General features: G+C 38.7%; 1 protein-coding gene across 1 annotated transcript; it reads right to left on the bottom strand.

The window, feature by feature from the left end:
- Positions 1-1,026: 1,026 nt before the first annotated feature.
- Positions 1,027-20,557, bottom strand: slc44a4 (solute carrier family 44 member 4). Its single transcript, XM_037693211.1, has 23 exons — positions 20,342-20,557; positions 12,413-12,461; positions 11,046-11,119; positions 9,493-9,571; positions 9,303-9,402; positions 9,091-9,219; positions 8,894-8,954; positions 8,083-8,197; positions 7,979-7,984; positions 7,458-7,541; positions 6,809-6,921; positions 6,609-6,731; positions 6,160-6,259; positions 5,911-6,003; positions 5,727-5,829; positions 5,383-5,642; positions 3,646-3,740; positions 3,362-3,465; positions 3,129-3,202; positions 2,959-3,029; positions 1,423-1,517; positions 1,254-1,338; positions 1,027-1,157 (listed from the first exon to the last, which is right to left on the bottom strand). The coding sequence occupies exons 1-23, from the start codon at positions 20,382-20,384 to the stop codon at positions 1,054-1,056; spliced, it is 2,160 nt and encodes a 719-aa protein (XP_037549139.1). The 5' UTR covers positions 20,385-20,557; the 3' UTR covers positions 1,027-1,053.
- Positions 20,558-23,626: the final 3,069 nt, after the last annotated feature.

The raw sequence follows: 23,626 nt of genomic DNA, 5'->3' as shown, positions 1-23,626 counted from the left end.
TGAAATCTTATATATGTACATGTACTGCACAGTACTCTGAAATCTTACGGGAACTCCCCAGCTCTGCAGGACAGGGCTCAGTTCTGTTCAGCTACCCTGCAGCGTGACGAAGCCCACCACCTCGTCCTGGTTGATGTGCGCGTGAGGCTGCCCAGGATGTAGTTCTCCACCTCGGCTTGGGTCCGGACTAGAACCAGGCCGAACCCCACCACAGTCTGTCTCCTGCAGTCCCCAGGATCCAGGTCACACTGAGTCTGGATCAGCTGCAGCCCAGGTACTCACCAGTGAAGATACAACTTGAAGCCTCCTCCTTCCTGCCAGTTCTGTGAACTTGATACAAATTCTAGATAGATCCTCACTCCGCTGCTGCCAGTTCGGCAGAAAGCAGCGTCGGGAAGCACTGATGGCTTCTGGGTAGTGTAGTTCTTTTGACCTGAGTTACAGTATAGGCTTATTGGAAAACTACAAAATGGTGGCACCTGTCAAAAGTATATTTTTCATTAACTTTTTATCCTGTACTGTCCCAATCATGTGTCGTGTACAATCTTACGTTGAAAACCCACGAAAGTCGAAGAACCGATGAACTACGTGTACTCAGTCTGACAAATTTCGCAGATGAGAACAATGTCATTTTTACACATTTCTTTAATAATTTATAAAACAGTCATAAAATGTGCGCTACAAATATTACAACTTTACAAATAGTGTGTAAAATATAACCCGTGAGCTTAAAATTTACTTTGTACAGAAAACCACACCTCTGGTGTCAAAATTAAAATATATATATATACACATTTAATTCTGTTCCATAACATCTGGAGAATAATTATTTTTAGTTAAAACAAATAAAACTCTTAGAAGTTACCTCAGAAAATCAGTTTTCTGTGTCCAGTCAATTCTAAAAGTTCACTGAGTGCAAAACATTCATTTTGGTAAACGTTCTTTAAAATGTGCTGATTGGACGGAGAACGAGTTTAAAACATCCTAAAAGAATCAGATTCCTGTGCTGCGTCTGGAGACTGTGCATAATAAATAAATAGATCGCCGCTCCTCTCATTTACCCGTTTTTTTGTTGGACTTGTTCAGGATCTTCATGAGGTTTTTGGACATGAAGTACGGCTTCTGCAGAGACCCGTCGTTTCGCTCCAAGTCCTCCACTGTGAACGAGTTCGGATCAGAAACAGTTTTTGTTTCGTTACCGTCGCTGGTAACGAGGACGTGGTTGAACTTTGAATCTCCGTGTGTTTACTCACAGAAGCAGAGGAAGAGCGTGTCCACACACATGTTGTACACGCTGAAGAACCCCTGAGCTATGAGGTAGCTGCCGAACACCACCGTCTACGACGCGTAGAAATAAAAGAACGTAAAGATGTTGAGAGCATAAAAACTTTTAAAGTATCCGAACAGCAGTTGGTGTCTCACAATAATTGGCATCCAGTAGTAGTTGAGGGTTTCGGAGCGGAAGGTGCTGCCTGGAAGCAGAATCCGTCCAGAGAAGAAGAAGAAGGACAAAACGCCTGCGAGGACGAGACGTGAGCGTTTAACCCGGACTCTGATTATAAAAACATTTTGCAAATATTTTTAAATTAATGGAGTTTCCAAACCAGATAATGTGAGTTACAAACGAACCAAACAGTTTAAAAACAGTTAGTGAACTTAATAAATGTTTTACTTTTTATTAATAATTCTTAAATTTCAATTAGTGTTTGGACAATGTTCCAGTTTTAAACAGTTTCATTTTCAGGACTTCACCTTAAAACATTAAATATATTTTATTGTTTTAGTAAAAATGAATTCAACAAATTATTTAAAACTTTTGATATTTTTCTCAGCTTAGTTCAGTTCTACTTTAAATTGATTGTATTTAGTTCAAATGTCACGTTTTTCTCTCTAAAATAAAAGTGCCTCGCATACAAAACAAATGCGCTGATCTTGATGAACATCTTTCAAATTGAAAGCGGCGCAGATGATCGATTATTGATTATCAGTAGATAAATTGGGGGTAGGTGGTGAGAAATAAAACACAGACATCGAGTATCTTGAGATCAAACCCACCATCATTTTTATATTTAAATAGTTTCTGTAATTAAAAAACAACAACTACTAAATAAATTTATGTTTTTGAGAACCTCATTTAATCAACTTCTCCCTGAAATCATCCAGGATTCTTTCTAAATCGACATTTTGATGAATAATCTACAGCAATATTCTCACTAATCTCAGATTAAAACAGTATGAACAGAATGTGGTGTTCTTTATGGCCGATGCGCAGGACAGACGTCTTTTTGTTGTATGTGGGACAACAAAAGTGTTCTGATCAGTTCTTATAAGGTTTTTGTTAAAAACCTCCGTGAACTTTAGCCGTGTGTCGTCGTCATGTTTCCCTACGTTCGTTTATTTCTGCTGTTGCTACGGAAACTCAAGATATCAGCTCCACTGAAGGCGACGCACGCCCTTACCTCAAGGTTAGGATACTCAGAGTTATTTACCCACAATGCTCGATTGTTGCGAGTTAGTTTGTTGAACTTCCTGTCTGGAACACATTCGGAGTTGATCCTGTTCTTGAAGCTCTCAGTGGCAGTTACATGTAATTCTGACTCCCCTCTCCTCAGTGGGGTTAGGGCTCTGAAATAAACGTCTGCATCCCACTTGAAAAGATCATTTATAGTAGGAAGAACAAGTAGGATACCTTCTTGAAGTCTGGCAACCCAACTTAGAATATATGCACACTGCACAGCTGTTACCATAGACATGTTATTATTAGAAAATGGTTGTGATGCAGGGATGCTTTGCTGTCTTTTTTTAATACAATGGTTCTGTGTTGTTTTATTTTATCTTAATTTTGTTTGTTTGTTTATGTATTGGGTAAGGGATGTTTATTGTTTGGAGTTCTGTGTTATGTAAAACTGTTTAAAAATGATAAAAATAAATAAATAAACTGCTGCAGGTGTTCCTCACCGACTCCTCCGACCACCAGCAGCTTTCCAAAGAACAGCAGCAGGTCGGTCACTTTATCGAGCACGACGACCCTGTGAGTTGGACAAATGACATCAAATCTCTCTCACAGGCTAATGTTTATTCTGTGGATTTAATCCGAGTCAGATTATAGGAGTGACTTCAGATCCTACCTTATGATGTTTCTCATGAGCAGCTTGAAAGCGTTTTTAGCTGAGACGCAGAAGTTTTTCCCGTAAATGGCGATCTGACAAGAAAAGGAGACAGATAATACTCAGGATGAAACGCTGGAAACGGGTTGGAGTTCAGTCGCAGTAAAATCTGTTCCAACTTTGTAAAGAGCACTGGAATACTTCTGATAATATTCAGAACGTCAATAATAATGTCTATAAATTGATGGGCTCACCATGATGTAGGCGTTCCGGTTGATGAACTTGATGAACTTCTCCAGACACCAGAAGCAGCACTTCAAGCAGCACACGAGGAAGCGTGCGCACGCGTTCTGCGCCGCTGCAGAAAAGAAGGTGGAACGTCAGAACCACGTGCACGTTAAATGATTCGACATTTTACTCTTTGATCCTCGTTTTGTGAAAACTCCTGGTTCCATTTAAAACAGTTTATTTGTGGCCGGGCTCGTCATGTTGAGAGGTCAGACAGACGTGTAGGTGAGAGGAGCCTCGTCGGCCTTACATCTCGTTTTGTGGTCGATGTACTCCAGTAAGATCCTCACGATTTGCACCAGGGTCAGGATTAAAGCACCGAATGCTAAAGAACCCACGTGGAACCTACAAATAAAGAACAAACATTGAACATTCTGGTTTTTATGAGCACATGGTAATAAAAAATGTGAAGCTCATCATTACAGAACATGGGTCATGTGGTTGAAATGACGTAATCTTTTTGTTGGCCTTTGTGGCCCTCTAGGGTTTACAAGGAAAACTGGTTCTGTGAATTTATCTCTGATGTCCATGATGTCCAACTGTCTTCAGGTCAAAATGTTCCTCGAGACCTAATATTTAAAACAGAGTTCAACTGAGTAGCATTTCCTGTGAAAATACAGTGTGACCTCTTATTGCAGAAGAACTTGCTGAAATGTAGCTGAAATGGAAGAACAAGCCTAAATGACCAGAAGGAACACATATTTGCTGAATTAGGTTTGAATAAGCAGAAATTAGCATAAAAATTAGGAAATTAGCTAATAAAAAAGCTTAAATTAGCAAAAAGTAGCTGAAAGGGCAGAAAGAAGCTTAAAACTACCAGAAGGAAGCAGAAATAACTGAAATGAGCCCAAAAATGTGGAATTAGCTGAAAAAGATTCAATTAGCATAAAATAGCTAAAGAGAAGAAATAGCAGAAATAACTTGAAAGGAGCATAACAAACTGAAATTAGCATAAATAAGTTAATTAGACAAAGTAGCAGAAATTACCATGAAAAACTTGAATTTATCTGAAAATAGCCGAAATCAACTAAAAAATGCTAACAGGTTAGCTGAAAAGATAAAACAAGCAGAATTAGAAGAAATTAAAAAAAAAACACGTTTGCCCAATTAGGCTGAAAGAAGCACAAATGAGTACAAAGCAGTGGAAATTATCTGAAAAAAGCTGAAATTAACAAAACAAACAACAAAAAAACAGATAAAAAGAAGTTAAAAAGCTGAAAGAAGCTTGAATTACCAGAAGGAAGTGGAGAGAGCATATTTCTGCTGAATTAGGCTGAAAGAAAGTTGACATGAGTGCAAAAAATGTGGAAAAAGCTTAAGTGAGCATAAAACAGTTAAATAGTAGCTGAAATAAAAAAAAATTCCTTTGGGATCAATAAGGTAAATTGATTGATTGAAACAGCAGAAAAAGCTTAAACTTACAGAAATGAGCTGAAATAAGTTGAATTTAGCAGAAAGAAGTTACAAGAAGCACAAAAATGTTGTAGTTAGCAGAATGAATCTGAAAGGAGCACAAAACAGCTGAAAGTAGCTGAAAAAAGTTTAAATTTGCACAAGGAAGCTGAAAGAAGCTGAAGCAGAACAAAATGTGAAAGGAGCAGTAAAAGGTTGTAAACTCATCTAAAGATATGAAGGATGTAAAACGAGCTCAATTAATTTTATGCGAGGAACAAAAAGTGGCAGAAAAGGCTAAATATTTGAAAAAGCTAAAGTTGCAACAATACCAAAAGTCAAAGCACCTTTCTCCTGAATGAACTGAACATTTTGATCTATGATTTGTTGAAATAGCACAAAAACTGTGGAACGAGAAAAATGCAGAAAAGTGTACGTAAGAAAAATGGATCACAATAGAGTGAATGCTTCATAACATTCAGACAGTTTTTTTAAAAAAAAACCTTATTCCGCCCTAAAAATGTACCGTTTCTTTGTTTTAACGTGATGTTTTTTACGTTCCACTGTGAATAAACTCAGCAGCTCGTTTCCCCACCTGATGGCGCGCATGAAGCTGGCGCACACAGGAAACATGGGGATGTCGCCTGGTTTGACGAAGGCCCAGTAGTAGGAGGCGAAGGCCCCCGCCAGCGTGCACTGCCCCAGAGCGATGACAAAGTTTGCACACCAGAGAAAAGCGATGACGTTGTAGATCTGCAGGTTGAAGAGGTTCCTCTGGAAGAGACCCTCGTCGTTGTATTTGATGAAGATGCAGCTAGCGGACGAGCAGCTTGGATAGTTTGACGAGTTGAATTTCTGAGACAAAAAAAAGTTTCTGTCACTGAAGGAAACCTGTTGCTGCGATGAACATGAGAGGAAAGTGTTTTTCTGCTCGCTCACCTGAGGGTCACAGTTCTCGGTGCCGTTGATGCTCTGACAGCCGCTGGACGTGGAATTAAGAGCCACCACTTTGTAGACCGGCCCTCCTGAAGTGGCCAAATATCTGCGCACATTAGCTCAGTCAAAACCGACTCTCTGGAGCGAACAAAGCTCAGACGCTGCGCCAGATTAAATCAAAGGATACAAAGCTGTGGCGCCCCAGTAGGCAACACAGACCAGCAGGAGAACAAAGGTGATCAGAGGGTAGAACAACGTCGACATCATGTGACCGATCGCTCTGCGGAAGATAAACTCACCGTGAGCTTTCTTGAGCTCATGCTGCAACTTAAAACCATTTCATACAATAAATAAAGTTTATATGTGTCTAAATACAACCCAGGAGACGGTGAATGTATTTTTCTGTGAAACAAACGGAGTCAGTGCTCTGACTCACTTGCTGGACTCTTGAATGAGAGCGATGGCGATGAGGATTCTAGTTCTGAGGAAGATGAGGGTCAGAAGAATGATGGCCTCTGCCACACATATGATTATCACTGAGGGTTAAAGAGCCAAATGATTAACACCCAGGAAACAAAAACAGCACTGTGCACATGCATGTTGACTGTTGTACCACAATAAAATTCACTCTGTTTTCAGCATAGAAAGAAAGTCATTTTATAAAATTAATCAAGTTAAAATAGAAATGTGAGACTTTCTCATCCATCTTCAGATACTGTTGAAAAATTGTGCCTCTCATTTACTCCATATTATTGTTAAATAAAAATAAAAAAATCATTAAAATCATTCTATATTTTAGTCAGTAATCCAAACTAAAAAGACAGTGGAAACCATGGCCGTACGGTGGTTCTTGACTGGGTTTAAATAAATAAAATCATGACTTACAAAAGGCCAACCAGGTTTCTTGAACTTGTAAATAGGTCTGGAAGTTGGTGGTGAAGCCAACGTTACTGATGGAAGCAGATTGTTGTTTGTAGTTATTATACTCCCAGTAGCAGTGATAGATCCCTAAACAACAAAAGGAAATTAATCTTAAAGAATCTCACATGTCAAAAGCTAACTTGAATGTGTAAAAATGTGTTTACCGTATGCACCGGCTCCGAGGAGTCCTATGATGAGGACCCAGACCATGACAGGAGCGGTGAACCTCAGCAGCAGCAGGAACAGCAAACTGACCAGCATGGCAATCAGCAGACCACTGAAACCAGAGGACAGGAGCAGGACGGGACCGTTACAAACACGATTACCGGACAAGAACTAACAGAAGAGGTAGAAGACAGGAAGAGGCCAAATCACATGTAAAATGGCTGATCACGTTGTTTGCACAACTGCTGATCGATGCGCACATGCTAACGTGTGTAGCATCTATATTTACTTACGTAAACTGAGAGTGATGGGTGTGACAACACGTCTTGTTCGAGTGGTTTTAGAGCCGTAGAGTGTGATGGCGGTTACTTTAAATCATATCGTGAACAACCATGCAACGTTCAGATCAGCAAAACATCTTGAGCATTAAAGCCTGCAGCGTGAACGCAGCCTTACGTAGCAGATATGTTCTGGACTTTACAATGACAAAAGTATGGCTAATTTCATGACGTCACCATGCAGCTAAAACCTAATTATTAATCTCCCAGCATACTTTTAGATGTTTCTTTTAACTGAAGTTGTATTTCTCAGCATTTTATAAATATTCTGCAGCACACCTTCAGTGAATCAAAGACACGATCAACTCACACGAGGATCCACGGCCACGATGAAGCAAAATCTTCAAAGATTCTGATTCCGACGTCTCTGGCATTAAAACCATTCACGATGTCCCTGAGGAAGAAAAGTGCAGGACAACTTATTTTAAAGGCTGCTCTCCAGTTAAAATGTTACGTTCAAAACAAAAACTAAACAATGCAACCACAGAAATGAAGCAAAGACAAAACAACAAGCGTTTCTAAAACAAATGCATTGTTTAATGCATTTCTCTACAACTACTGTGGAAAAGCAGAAAAATGTCTTGAGCTGTAGCTGATGGCGCAAGCAAAATATATTTCCCAACTTTTGTTTTCTGTTCACACAAAAACATGCTAAGAAAAGAAACGCATTCCAAGATGATCATCTTAGAGGAACAGACGGTAAAGAAACTTCAATCTGTAAATGCTGCGTTCACAAGAAAGCGTTTTGGATACAGATAAAGCTGCTGCGCTCTGAAGCGTCCAACACCCAGCTGCTACGCTACGGCTCAGAAAACTCACAACATCACTGACCGTGAGCTGGTGAGGGGAAAGAGACACGAGATTAAACTCTGAGGATTATTTGAAATATACAAGACGTTTCTCGTCTTCGTGACGGTGAGAAGTGCGTTTCTTACCCTGTGCCATTTCTAATGAGGCTGACTGTGTCGTTGACGGACAATCCTGTTACATTTGAGAACGCCGGTGGGAGCTTGTCGAGAGCCGATATGTCCGGCAGACACCTCCCCAACACTGAGAGCAGAAGAATAACACAGTTAAACTTAAAAAATACCAACTCCTTCACATGGTTTAAGATCCAAACTATGTGAACTGAGTTATTAAAGCTAAAATCAACAAATTGTTAGCTTAGAACAGCAGCATGATGGCTAAAACGCTAACTAAAATAGCAAAACTCTACCTAAAAACTAAAAATAAGTAACTAAAGGTTAGCTAAAAGTAGTAAAATGCAAAGTATTGTTAAAATACTCAAGATAAATAAATATAGTAAATATACTGCTAGTACTAAATATAGTAAAATGTTAGCTAAAAGCTAAGAATAATCAAACGATAGCTAAAAGTAGCATAAAGCTAGTAAAGCGGCATAAGAAAAAAATGTTTCAAGTAGATTTTAAAGAGGAAAGTGTTAAAAAAAAACTTATTTCTATGTGGATTTATTTGAATAAAGGTAAATTAACCTGTCTAGATAAAGGTTGAATGAAAAAAACTTTTTTTTTTTTAAAGTATAAAAGTGACACAAATGAAAATTATAAGCCGTTAATAATAACTAATAATGCACTGAATGAGCTGAACATTTTTGATATTTGAATAGTTAAAATAGCACAAAGTGTGTAAAAATTGTTACATGTAAAAAAAAAACGTATTGGCAGAAAAGACCAAGAGTAAAGAGAAACAGGATGACTACAGTGTGAATACTGATTCATGTCCCACCTGAGGTTGTGGGAGTGTAGAGGCGTGGACACAGTTCCTTGTCCACAACTTCTTTAACAGTCTTAAAAAGGACAATCACATTATTATTAATTTTTTTACATTATTTAATAACATTAAAATGTTTTCCAGATTACTGCCTACAGCGATGATTTTATTATTTCATTTGGTCAAATCAGATTAAAACAACGTGAGCTCACCAAACCCGGTCGTGTCAGGTCTAAAGATGGAACGCAGAGTTTTGGATCGAAAACATCCTTTGGGGATTTGTTGATGTAGTCCAGCGGGTTGACAGCCCAGAAACCAGACGGGCATGTTTCCACACAGATCTGAGGGCGATGAAACGTTTTTTTTTATTGGACTGGGAGCGGACGTCGCTCAGTAAACAATAAAACCCAGCAGCTTTGTCTACCTGCGTGGTTGGACACTGAAGACCGTTCAGAGCCGACGCCATCACATTCACAGACGTGGCGCATTTCAGAACATCAAAGTAGAACAAGCTGGGTTTGTCTCTGAGACACAAAATACATTTTTATGAAATTACTTAATGCGTGTTGATTTAATGGTACAAATCTGAGAAAGTAAACAAAACGGTTCCATACTTGTTGGGTCCGATGCCACAGAACCATCCAGTTGAGTTTCTTGGATAAAGAACATATCTTGGATCTCCATAAAGCCAGGCTGATGAAAAAATTAACATATTAAACTTAAAAAATAATAATAATTAAAGAATCAACCTTGTTTTAACCCAACAGAAAAACAACAAAGTATGTGTTTTACTGATTTATAAAAATAAAGTATGTGTTTACTTCCCATTCTACAAACATCAGAATATTTAAACTGAGAGAGAAACAATGCCACAAAAATATATTTATGTATTTGAAAACAAAATGTTGCTATTTAGACTAGTTTCAAGTGATCGTGATTAAATAAACAAATTATCTAAAGTTTCTATTCAAGCCACAAAAATGTAAAAACAAATTATTCCAGATCAGCCACAAGGGGGAGCGCTCATGTTTTTTTTAATATACAGCTCCAAATAGTTTTTATTTACTTTTTTATTTTGTTGTTATTTATTCTTAGGTTTTGTTTTGTTATGATGTGTGTTAGAAGTGAATGTGGACTACGACGCTGTAAAATATGCCCAAAATGAAGCAATTTGACCCAAACGATAGAAGAACAACCCGGTAAAGATTAGATTTTATTTACATTTCTGTCACAGATATAAGAAAACGCTTGCTACAAAAAATATACTTTTGTTTTAATGCGTATAACAGAGAACAAAACCTGATCTAATGTTATTTAAGAAAAATAAATTGACAGGACAGGAAAAAAATATATAATTTTAACAACTTAATGGATCTTTTTAAATGACATTCACAAAAAAAAACTTTAAAGTTACAACAGGGTCTTCAGTTACATGAGAAAATGTTAAATTACATCAAAGTATGCCAACGCACTGAAGTTAAAGCAGTTTCCATCATTTCTTCAACCAACAATTAGTTCATGTGGAGGAAATCTAGACAATTTCTCATTTTACTTAAATACTTCAGTCAACCTTTATTTTTGAGTTTCTTCCAGCGGAGTAAATTACAGGTTAATTGGGCCGTACCAATTGTTGGTGCAGATACTGTGACTGTGTTATCAGCAGATTTGTTGACTCTAGATAAGAGAGTGCCCCGAGTGCTGGAATGAATTTGATGACGGGGCAATAATGACCGGATGTTTGAGGTCATATCATGACTGGAAACTTCAATTACTGATAAAAACGGAAACGGAGTTAAAAATAAATAAATGTCAGTGGCTGTAAACTCGTTTTTTAATAAATGACCAAAGAATTTCATGGTCAAGATGACAAGTGACAACACTGAAGCAGCAGTCGGTGTAAACGCCACTAAATACAGACAAAACTGAATTCCAGGAAATTAATATTTAAATAAATAAATAAATAAAATCTCCTCCTTTTCACCTCCTCTGTCCTTTCACACATGAACCAATCAAACCAGTAAAGTCCTGTGACGGTGTGTGCTATGTGTGACGCAGAGGCTGCAGAACCAGTTATACCAGAAATGTATTTCATTTTTTACAATCACAAAGGAACCACGCACACATGGAAAACAATGACTCTTTGTTAGCAATATTGAATTTCACTCACCTAAGATTCCAACCCCTATGTAGCCGAGGATGACGGCCATGAACAGAATACAGCAGATGATATCTGTGCATCCTCTGTGGGAGGACAGGGAAGGCACAGAGTCAGATACAGGGTGAGGGAACAGGCTGAGCTCTGCACCGGAGGACTCCATCAGTTAAGATATTACTGGCACATCCAAAACTTCTGCAGAACAGAAGATTCAGGCTGAAATCAAACACTTTAATAAGGTTGGTTAAACTGTAGTGCAGGACCCCTGAGGGAAACGTATCTGGTGCAAAGGGGAAACATTGTCCTCAGCTCCCAGTATTGTCTGGTGGGCACCAAATAGTTTTCTTGGGTCGAGAATAAACTATTTGAATCCTTCCATCCGTCACATGTTCTGGAGTCGGGTCTTGGGGCAGCAGCTTGAGCAGGGAGGCCCAGACGTCTCTTTCCACAGCAATGTCTTCCAGCTCTTCTGGGAGGACTCCAAGATGATCCAAGGCCAGTTGAGAGACAAGTCTCTCCAGCATGTCCTGGTCTTCCCCGCGGTCTCCTCTTTGAATCGTCACATAGTGGTGGAGGAGTTTGTGAACCTAGATGATCCTAGAGTTATGCTGTTGGGGGGCAATCACCCCTGGAAGGATCTACCAGGACAGAGTGGTCCTAGGTGACAGATCAGACAAAGAGCTATTCACGATACTCCTACGGAAAGAAGGAGCTCAATGTCCCTCGCCTGGATGTTGGGTATTAGTGCCCCACCCTGCATGGAGCCAGGTCTGGGGGAGGGCCTCATCTGCGAGTGCCTGGTGACCAACCACATACCCACGGGGTCCAGTCAGGCTCAGCCTGAATGAGTCTGCCATCCATTTGTGCCCACCACCTGCAGGAGGGGCCATACAGACTGGGTGCAGAGTCATGGGTGAGCCGTGGCAATCTGACATAACTAACTGAAGCTGTTTTGTTTGGTGCGCACTAGATAATTCTTTCAGTAGCCAAATGAGCCAAATGTCTTTAAACTTTATAAAAATATATATCCAACCCTCTGAAAACAATATTCCTGACAATATCATTCAAAAACACAATGAATATAAATTATTTAGACTAACTACAGACAACGTCTGGCAACACGGCTACAATGTCATTATTGGCAAGTCCAAGATCAAAATAAAGCTCAGTTAAACCTCTTACTTCACTTTTCGTACCGAAAAGAGAAGCTGAACTGTACGGTTATTCCAACAAAATGTGTGAGCATCAAACACTTGTTTGGTCCGTATAAGATAATATTAACTGATAGCATCACAAGCTCACCAGGTTTCTATGCACATAAAAAACTATTTCAAACATAAATTATTTCACCAACATCATAGTCAAGAAGAACGTTTCACCTTTTCTTTATGGGTCCATTGAAGGTTGGGTCAAACTGGGCAGGTTCTCCTGGAAGAAGAAAATAATTATTAAACAATCAGTGACATCATTGTTTACAATCAGATTATCAAGAACAACATTGTAGTTTATGATGTCATTATTTTTAGAGCACTCAGCGTTCCACATAAAGAACTGGCTTCATTTATTACTAGTATATAGATATATATATATATACACAATATATTGTTTAGATCGCTCTAGAGTTGGGTGTTAAAGTACTTGAACATATACAGTATATGACTTGTACATGTTCATACCTCCATAACAAAAATACATTAGAAACTACAAGAAAATAGTTTTTGTTTAACTTAAGCAATAACGGTTTTGCTTGTGTCCTCAAAGTTAATAAATGACAACAGGAGAGAATAAGGACAATCTTTCAGTGATGTAAGAGTTTTATATTTTTATGGTTTTGGCCACTGACAGTAACAGTACAACCAACAGAGATGGTTTTACAGAGAAAGAATGTGTCATTGTTGGTTCCTGGAACAGACTGAGGACTGTTGTCCAAAGAAATTAAACCAGAGGGTGTCATTTTTCTGCTTCCATAAAACAGAATCCTATTGTAGTGATTAAAGACAAAAACAACAAAGCTGGAGCGCAGCACCGACACCAGGAACATTATTTGAATAGAATTTGAATTGGGGCTGTGGTTTCCAGAGGGGTGGCCATGAAAATGTGAGGAGTTTGTTTGAGATCTGAGCTGAAAACGCTCCTTGCTTCCCATAACCGTCAGATTTTAGGCTTAACCGTCTTCTGCTGTCTTATCTTGTTCAGCAGGAAAAACCTGATGAGTTCCTGTATGCTAACATCGAATACAGCAATCATATGACTCACGTTCAGTCATAAAATATGTATTTAGGTTATGATGGTGGGAAGGAATGAGGAACAACCTGATAAATTTAAGTTTTTTTAACAATAGAAAACATGTAAATACTCATGTGTTGTTATTGACTGGTCCAGCTGGATGGATGTAGCTCACACACAAAGATGTTTTTTATTTTTTACTTCAGCTTGACAATAATTATCTCCACTGGGAGTCATTTGAATGGGAGTGAATGTACACTGTGCCAACACGGCTGCAGGATGGATGCAAATACTAAAACAGGATGAAGGAAGTTGGAACCAGTCCACGCAGATCCAGACTGAAAAATAAGATTCAGTGATGCAAACAGAAAATACACGTGTTTAGAGTAAAGACAGAAAATGTATATTTCCAAGCAGTACAAGTGACAGAACAGCTGTGCTGCAGCACAGATACAATTCTTGTCACGTTTCACCGAGTCAAACCTTTTAATTGAAACAATAACTGGTGTGTGAACATCAGTGGATAGTCACGTCATTTATAAACAGTTTATGCAAAAAAAAAAAAAAAGTGTTGTGGAAATGTTTAACTTCCTGCATGATTTTCAGATTTCTGCTGAGTTTAGAGTAAACATGACGTCTCGTTGCAACATGTGACACACAAACAAACAGAGTTTTTACAGCCCTGTAAAAACTGGGGAACATTTTTAAACCTATAAACTTTGAACCTCTGACAGACGAGCTGCGGGACATTTTTTTACAGCTTTATTTTGATGAAGTCTGAATGATGGTGAGGCCTGACTGAAGAGGAGGAAGCTGGTGTCTGACAAGTTAAAGAATATATTTAAGCAGAGCAATGATTAACACGATTATCGCAACACATTATCACTACTAGGGGTGTAACAATACATCGATTTACATCGATATATCGTTTAAATGATTAATTATTCAATTATATCATGGCAAAACTAAAATATCGATTCATATCATCATCTTTAAAATACGCTTTTATTTTGAAATTCCCACGGCACGTTTGTGTCACCATTTCCGTGCGCGGCTGCGCTCTGCGGCCGCCTCAGCAACATGGCAGACGAGGCAGAAAACACAGATAATGAAATTCACTCTCCTGCTGGATTTAAATCAACTCTGTGGAAATATTTTAGATTCCAACAGAAGGACGGCTCAACAGACAAAACTCATGTCGTAAGCAACAGGTGCCAGTGTGAGTTAAAATACTCAGGAAACAACAAATTTGGCCGTTCATCTGAAGAAGAAACACGGCATTAACAGCCATGTTATGTAAGATCAATATCTATTTTTGTTTCTTTATAACTGAAAGGTCATCAGGGCACTATGAAGTTAACTGGTTTAAAAAATGTGCTTAAACATGAGAAATGTGAGACTATACTTCACCACTTGCTCTTGCTGAGATCGGACGCTTCTCCCCTCCCTCTCCGCTTTGCTGCTCTGTCTGTCTGTGAAACTGCTTCTGAGCCTCTCTTGCATTTCTTCCGAACCATAATTATGGACTTATTTTGATCAGTTGGTCCCTCAACTCAATTTACAACATTTCTTGAAGAGAAGACAGGCTTTAGGCGAGCCGATTAGCCCTGTTGGCACGCACACAGCTGGATATCTCATCGACTGGAAGACTTGATGATGTGTCTATCTCTGCTGCCATTTGTGGATTTTAAGGACACATATTTAATTGGATTTACGACAACTGGTTCCTGCTTTTTGGATTCGGCTGGTTGCTGGTTTTATCAACAATCAAGGAAGTCGTCGGCAACAAATTTGGACCCGATCATGCTGCTTGCCTTTATGATGGCTTGGTTCGTGTCTCGAGTACCCAGATTCAAATGCTTTGGGCTGAATGGATCAGATCTCGGGGATTTTACTCAGTCACGTTCCATCGGTGTGGCCATGTATTTTGGACATTTCGGAACCAAGTGGACCAACGCAGACGAGGTAGATGTCATTAAGTTCTGCCCGTCCCCAAAATAACTGTGTTTATCTAAATTTGGCTCCCTTGGCTGGCCATGAAGGCCATCTTATCTGAAATCGCCTGGAGAACATGTGATCTGACGCTCACCACCCCCTCCCTGAGGAATTTCCAACTGATAACCAGATGAAACCAGCTGAATAAACTTGTATCATCATTTCAGGACTCTTGGATTCTCATTGACGTTATTCTTGGCCATTCCTCGACATACATCAAGAATGTTTATGGATCTCACCGGAGGATATTGGTTGATTATTACATCCTTATCAGAACTCTTACAGTGACCTCGAGAGCATCTATGAACATGCTCACTGCTCTCGTCTCCGTAAATATGTGCTTGTTTGTGCAAGGTGTTTTTTTAATATTAGAGGGTTTTTTCCCTCAGGCAGGAAAAAAAAAAGTCTGATAGGAATTTTTTCGCCTCCAACTCCTACATGTGTCCCGTTAATCACTGATTTTGTCTGTCCAAACAGGTCTCACTTGTAAATGAGTCTTTGAGGCTCAATGTGATTTATCTGTTTAAATAAAGGTTGAATGAAAAAGAAATACTGAACAGGTCATTTATTTATTTTTTTATTAATTAAGAATTTTTTTTCTGCCTGGTGCCTGTAATAACAGAAATAAAATTGCTAAATCATATTTGAATTGTTTTTGTAAATTTATTTATATGTAAATGAGATGGGCATTTGATTTGCAATATATCGATCGCAGACTTGTGAATCGAATAGAATATCGTATCGTGACAGACTTTGTAATAAAGAAAAATCGTATTGTCATACAAACAAATCAATATAATATCGTATCGTGGTAAAGCTGGTGATTTACACCCCTAAATCACTACGTTTGTTGAGAAAGGATAAAAACGATACATTTATAAAAAATGAGCAGTTTTTGTATATTAAATTGACAGTAGGGGCCTCAGATGTTTGTCAGAATTTTATTTTATTTTTCATTCACCCTTTATTTATCCAGGTAGTCTCATTGAGTCACGAGAACTCATTTTCAAGAGAGACCTGTTTAGGGAGCAGATGGTGGGGGATAAGGGCCTTGCTCAGGGGCCCAGATTGGGGCAAATGAGGGTGGAGGCAGGTGTGGGTGTTCCACCTTTTCCACCCACAATTTGATGTTGACGGTACTGGGAGTTGAACCTGCAACTTTCTGATCACAGGCCCATCTTCTCCAACCTCTGCGCCACCACTCCCCCAATATTTTTGAGGATTGAGAGACAAACGTGTTGAGAACCACCGAAATATCTGACAAAAAGACAGAGCTACAGATCCATTACAGAAAATCTTTCCAGACATAAACGTCTCATTTTATTTTTCACGTCTGACTCCTCTGACTGTAAAATGTTCCATGTTTTACAGTTTAAATCTGATATATGCATAACCTGTGCCACTATGAACAGTGTTGTTCATGTTATTCCACAGGTCTTTATTATTTATTTTGTACTTTTACCGAACTATGTCCAGTTTGTTATAGTACTTTGTCTTTTTATGTATCAAAAAACAAAAACTCCCAGGCTGAAACAAACAAAATCCCTCAAGTGCAATAAAGTGCATGAATCTATTTTTGTGTGTTGTGTATTTAAAACTCCATCATTAACACCACACACTGACATGGAAACTGTTACCACGTCTGCTGCCAGGCTTTGAGAAATATGACTTTACTAAAGTATTTGTAAGAGTTAAAACATGGACGTGGCTCACCGTTCAGACTAAACAGTTAGAATTGAAAATAATAAGTAACGATAAAGATGTACAGTTATGATGATCATTTTTACTCAAATCAATATCGAGCTTATGGCTGGTTTTAATTCACTGTTTATTAGTTTTATAGTACTGGACTGCTACAAAGCAACTTTTGTGCTTTGCTGAGCTAATTTTTACATAATAATAATAATAAAGCTGTTCTGTCAGGACATTAACCAAATACCAAAAATAATAATGTATATTTGTTCTTCTGTCAATTTGACAACAACAACATGTAGGGGATGTATGTTATATTACATAACATCAAGATTAAAAACGGTGTTTTGTTATATCCTGATGCATGCTCAATAATCCAGGTAGAAAAATCTAAAAAAGTTAAATCTGGTCCTCTGGACATTCAAAAAAAGAAACAAAAATAGTAGAAGACTGAGCTGAACACAGCTCCTCAGACTGAAGACGTCTTTTGGATGAAAGACGAAATGTTTCTACAATTCTTTTTTTTTTTTTTTTTATGTCCAGAGGATCAGATTTAACTTTTTTAGATGCGTTTTGTTATTTTTGCTTGTTCACTCTGTGACATCAGAAATCATTTAACAAACCAGCGACGAAGGATTCAGCAGGTCGGGTAAAACCAGTGGAGGCACTTCTTTTAATTATCCCACTGGTGTAAACTGTAGGTGGCTCAGTTGGTAGAGCTGTTGCCTCTCAGTAAGAAGGTTGCTGGATCAAATCCCAGCCCAGGACACACTCTGGGTGGAGTTTGCATGTTCTCTCCGTGCATGCGTGGGTTTTTTCCGGGTACTCCAGTTTCCTCCCACGGACCAAAAACATGCATGTTAGGCTGATAAGTAACTCTAAATTGTCCCTAGGTGTGAGTGGTTGTTTGTCTCTATGTGTCCCTGTGATGGACTTGCGACCTGTCCAGGTGTCCCCCGCCTCTCGCACCGTGACTGCTGGACATGGACACAAGTGACCCCTGCGACCCAACAAGGAAGAAGCGGGTAAAGATAAAGGATGGATGGTGTAAACTGTACTTCTACAGAGCTGTGACAAGGACACGTTTGTTTAGAGTTCTGTTTGTCAAAATAATGTTTTAAATAATTTAACTTTTTTTTTTTAATAAATAAAACTGTTCAGGTGAAAACTTTAGTTCTCTTACCATCAAGCATTTGACATATACTTTGTGTGACCAATTGTTATATTGATGATATACACAATATACACACAGCACTTTAAACTTAAACCCATCTGTGTTGCTTTTATTGTATATTAACTATATTAACAAGCAGATGAAGGAAAATCAGAGTAAATGATTGAATGAAAAAGTTATTTATTTTTTCAGCACTTCCTTTGTCATCATAATGAATGTGGACGTTTTAACCAGCGCTCAGCTTTTCTACTTCCCGATGAGCCGAAGCCCTCTGAACGACCATGAGCTTAAATAGGTGAGCGCTGCTGCGCTGTGGTTCTGGCGCTCTCTTCCATGTTTTCCTAACATATTTGAAGAGACGCGAAACCAGACCGGGCATTTATTTACCTTCAGGGAGGGTTTGTTTACCGAGTGTTTTCTATCATTTCCAGGCTGGAGCCTTTCGGTGTGGAGGTTACATGTTTACCCTGCTGTTTTTAAATCCACACAAAGCCACTCCTGAGTCCTGACATTTATAGTACATAAATAAATAAATAAAGTGTTGACTCACAGCCAGACTGATGCTAAATTCTGGTCCCTACTCAAAGGTTCTTTAATTATCTGGATCTCACTTTTTACACCGATTTTTAATTCAAGTTCGGTTTGAGTCCCATCAGAACCTTTTAGTTCTCAAGTCTTTTTTATTATACTTGTGGTATTTAATGTTTGATCTTTCATTTATTTTATTGCTAAATTTACTGTTTTGTGAAGCACTTCGGTCAACATTGTTTTTAACTGTGTTATATAAATAAAATGAACAATGACACTGGATAAAACAAACCTCTAATGATAAAATATACATATTTAGCTGCAGCCTTGGGATGAATATTCAGCCATTTTCAAAACTTATAAGACAAATCAGCAAGTGTCTTAATTGTAAACTAAAGTATTCAATATTTCTTCAAACGAACAGTTACAGATGCATACAAATGAATAGTTTGCATTTGAAATTATTTCTATCTTAACATGTGATTCTCGACCTGCCATTGTGTATCTGTTCCTCCTTTCTGTCCTCTCAAACCCAGCAGGTCGAAGCAGATGGGCGCTTGTCCTGAGCCTGGTTCTGCTGGAGGTTTCTTCCTCACGAGTGAGTTTTTCCTGTCCACTGTCGCCTTTATGCTTGCTCAGGATGAGTGCCTGCGACAAAGTTAAGACTCAAAGCCGTTTGCTGGCTCCTCAGATAAATAATGTTATTAACTTACTGTTAATGTATGTGAATGTTTCTGTACAGTGTCCTGAGATGACTTCTGTTGCACCTAAACAATTAAACTGGATTTAATTTAATTGTTACTGTTAATCTGCCTCAGCTGAAGCAGATTTCTTTCGTCTTCTCCTGCTCCTTTTAGCTTCTTTCGTGATAGTTTTCACTTTTAGCATTTAAGCTATAGTTTTGCTCATTTTAGCTTTTAGCCATTGTTTTGCTCATTTTTGCTTATAGCTACAGTTTTGCTCATTTTCTCTTTTAGCTCCGAATTTGCTCATTTTAATTTTTAGTTTCTGCTTTACTAAGAGTAGCTATGATTGTGCAACTTTAGCTTTTAGTTTTACTTTTAGCTAACATTTTGCTGCTTTAGCTAAACAATGTGAGCACTGATTTCATTGTATCTAGTGCTTATCTAATTTTGCCTTTTGCTATAGTTAAGTTTAACTTGAACTTTGATTTAAATTTAGCTTTCAGCTAATCTAATGTTTTGCTCATTAAAATCTGACACTAAATTTTTATTAGTTTCTGCTTTCACCTGCAGTGTTGTCTTTACTAAATTCTGTTTAATACTTGTGCTAATTTTAGCTTTCAGCTTGTGTTGCTAATTTTATTTTGTTATACTTGTAGCTTTCAACCATTTGATTCAAATATAATCAATAAAAAAGACGCTAAATTTCAGATCAGAACAAGTTTCACAAATGTGTAAATATGTGAAGCGTAAATATATAAAATAACGTTTTGCCCTAATATGGTGATTTTCCGGTTGCCACACGTTCGCAATTTGCTAAACTTCAAAAATATAATAAAAAAAAATATATATATATATTACTAAAACAAATTACTAACTTTCCTCGTTGTCAAATACTGGACTTTTGAACCGCATTTACATTAAAAATCACCTGGTTTAAAGTAAATTTAACAAGCTAGCGGCAGAAGAAGCGGGTCCTCTGAGAAAACTAACGGGCGACATCAACTCACCGTATTCGGAGTCCGGAGTCTCGTCCTCCCGATTTTTACCCATCACGTTCCCGCCTCAACCTCCACCTGTCCCCGGTGACTCCTAACGACAACCCCGGCTGCTAAAAGTGAACATAAACTGCACAAACAAGTCGCTGAAGTCTGTTGAAAACCTGCTCCACAGCGTCTGTGCCGACACCGTAACTATGAGGGGAAATCTTTTCCTTCTTGTTGAGGTGACGACACGAGCGCGAGCGCACCTGCACAGGGATGTACGCACCCACAGCACGCGCAGACGTGGTCGAACAAAGATTGTTTATGAAAAAGAGGAATCACTCCGCTCATTAAAGAAAAGCCGTGAAATGGTTCTTTCAACCACAGTCTACAGGTCCTTCTCAAAAAATTAGCATATTGTGATAAAGGTCATTATTTTCCATAATGTAAAGATAAAAATGAAACTTTCATATATTTCAGATTCATTGCACACCAACTGAAATGTGTCAGGTTTTTAATTGTTTTAATACTGATGATTATGGCATATAGCTCATGAAAACCCAACATGCCTGTCCCAAAAAATTAGCATATTTCATCCCACCAATGAAAGACAAGTGTTTTTAATACAAAAAACACCAACCTTCAAATAATCATGTTCAGTTATGAACTCAATACTTGGTCGGGAATCCTTTTGCATGAATGACTGCTTCAATGCGGCGTGGCATGGAGGCAATCAGCCTGTGGCACTGCTGAGGTGTTATGGAGGCCCAGGATGCTTCGATAGCGGCCTTAAGCTCACCCAGAGTGTTGGGTCTTGCGTCTCTCAACTTTCTCTTCACAATATCCCACAGGTTCTCTATGGGGTTCAGGTCAGGAGAGTTGGCAGGCCAATTGAGCACAGTAATACCATGGTCAGTAAACCATTTACCAGTGGTTTTGGCACTGTGAGCAGGCGCCAGGTCGTGCTGAAAAATGAAATCTTCATCTCCATAAAGCTTTTCAGCAGATTGAAGCATGAAGTGCTCCAAAATCTCCTGATAGCTAGCTGCATTGACCCTGCGCTTGATAAAACACAGTGGACCAACACCAGCAGCTGACATGGCACCCCAGACCATCACCGACTGTGGGTGCTTCACACTGGACTTCTGGCATTTTGGCATTTCCTTCTCCCCAGTCTTCCTCCAGACTCTGGAACCTTGATTTCCGAATGACATGCAAAATTTGCTTTCATACGAAAAAAGTACTTTGGACCACTGAGCAACAGTCCAGTGCTGCTTCTCTGTAGCCCAGGTCAGGCGCTTCTGCTGCTGTTGCACCTGTAGCCCATTTCCTGCACACGCCTGTGCACGGTGGCTCTGGATGTTTCTACTCCAGACTCAGTCCACTGCTTCCGCAGGTCCCCCAAGGTCTGGAATCGGCCCTTCTCCACAATCCTCCTCAGGGTCCGGTCACCTCTTCTCGTTGTGCAGCGTTTTCTGCCACACTTTTCCCTTCCCACTGAGGTGCCTTGATACAGCACTCTGGGAACAGCCTATTCGTTCAGCAATTTCTTTCTGTGTCTTACCCTCTTGCTTGAGGGTGTCAATGATGGCCTTCTGGACAGCAGTCAGGTCGGCAGTCTTACCCATGATTGTGGTTTTGAGTAATGAACAAGGCTGGGAGTTTTTAAAAGCCTCAGGAATATTTGCAGGTGTTTAGAGTTACGTCGTTGATTCAGATAGTTAGGTTAATAGCTTGTTTAGAGAACCTTTACATGATATGCTAATTTTTTGGGACAGGCATTTTGGGTTTTCATGAGCTGTATGCCATAATCATCAGTATTAAAACAATTAAAGACCTGAAATATTTCAGTTGGTGTGCAATGAATCTGAAATATATGAAAGTTTCATTTTTATCATTACATTATGGAAAATAATGACCTTTATCACAATATGCTAATTTTTTTAGAAGGACCTGTAAGTATATATGCTTTGAACACTCAACCAGAGGCGGTGTTAGGATACTGAAACTTTTTTTTGGGGGGGAAGGGGGGGGGGGTGTTAACCCAGTCCTGAAATGTTGGCATCATTTTTAAATTATTTCTGAGAAAAATTTCTAAAGCTTGATTTTTTTAAACATAAAAAAAAAAACTATTAAGTTTTAATTTCACTTGTTTTCTTTGCTTGCATATAATAATTAAAAAATATATATTATTTTGGCTGCTCCCTTCTTCAAAGGTCACCACAGTGAACTAAGACGCATGAAGACTTGGCAGTTATTTTTACGCCAGATGTCCTTCCTGACGCAACCACAGACCTCCGAGCTACCGCAGCCTTCTGTGTGGAGCAGGGAGCTGCTATCTAGGACACCCGGAGGAGCAGATGGTGGGGGTTAAGGACCTTGCTCAAGGGCCCAGGGTGGGACGAATGAGGGTGGGGGCAGGTGTGGGTGCTTCACCTACCCCACCCACAGTTTTGATGTTGTCGGTACCTGGGCTTGAACAGGAAATCTTCTGATCACAGGTCCACCTTGTCTAGCCTCTGCACCACCACTCCCCTATCCTTAAGATTGATCAGAAAATCATAGTATGTTGATAACATTGAAATATTTTTTTGCCAAGTGTATTATTTCATGAATCTTAAATTATTCTCCTCTTACAGTGTTCTAAACTGCAAGAAAGTATTTTTACTCCTTTAAAATCTGATATCCCTTTATTACTCGTTTAGATCTTCACGTGTCTCCTCTTTCCTGCTCAATAAAAAGATAAATGATAAATTACTCAAAATCAAATTAGATTTTTTGGATCTCAGGCTGAAACTTATCCTAAAAACATGATTTTTGTTCATTTAAATGTTTGCTTAAACTAAAATATTTGTGCACAACTTTTTTTTTTTAATCACATTGTATTTTATTGTATTGTATCCTTGAGTTCAAAGTTCTTTATTGTCATTTGCAACACACGTGGCACATGAGGTGAAAAGAAATTGTGTACTCAAGGTTCCAGTTACACCCAAAAATATTTCAGGTCTCTCTTGTAAATGAGGCTCAGTGGGATTAACTTGTCTAAATAAAGGTTGAATGAATAAGAAGAAACAGTATACAAGTGCCATGAAAGGCACCTTCAAATAAAATGTTTTATTGTTATTACATTCAGCTTCTTCTGCTGTTTTGTTCAGTTTGAGTCAGTTTTTCATTTATTTTAAGCACTTTTTTGAGGGTTATTTGAGAATAGATTAATAAAATCCACCTTTACCTGGTAGTATAGCCCTATATCTCTGACATATCAGAACTTGTTATGACCCTTAAAATGCCCTCAGTGCACCAGAACTTTAT

Source organism: Nematolebias whitei, chromosome 19, assembly GCF_014905685.2.
Source record: "Nematolebias whitei isolate Nwh7 chromosome 19, NemWhi1, whole genome shotgun sequence".
Classification (NCBI taxonomy): Eukaryota; Metazoa; Chordata; class Actinopteri; order Cyprinodontiformes; family Rivulidae; genus Nematolebias; species Nematolebias whitei.
The sequence above is the reverse complement of the archived record's forward strand: the minus strand, read 5'-3'. Positions and strand labels throughout refer to the sequence as shown.

Bases quoted from the DNA above. Each gene is read 5' to 3' on its own strand.
- slc44a4 (XM_037693211.1), bottom strand. From the start codon at position 20,384: ATGGGTAAAAATCGGGAGGACGAGACTCCGGACTCCGAATACG. The intron at 8,198-8,893 runs GTGGGACATGAA...TTCTGCTCTCAG, and splicing joins CTACACTCCCACAACCTCAG to TGTTGGGGAGGTGTCTGCCG. The intron at 6,732-6,808 runs GTAAACACATTT...TTTGTTGTTTAG, and splicing joins CCTCGGAGCCGGTGCATACG to GGATCTATCACTGCTACTGG.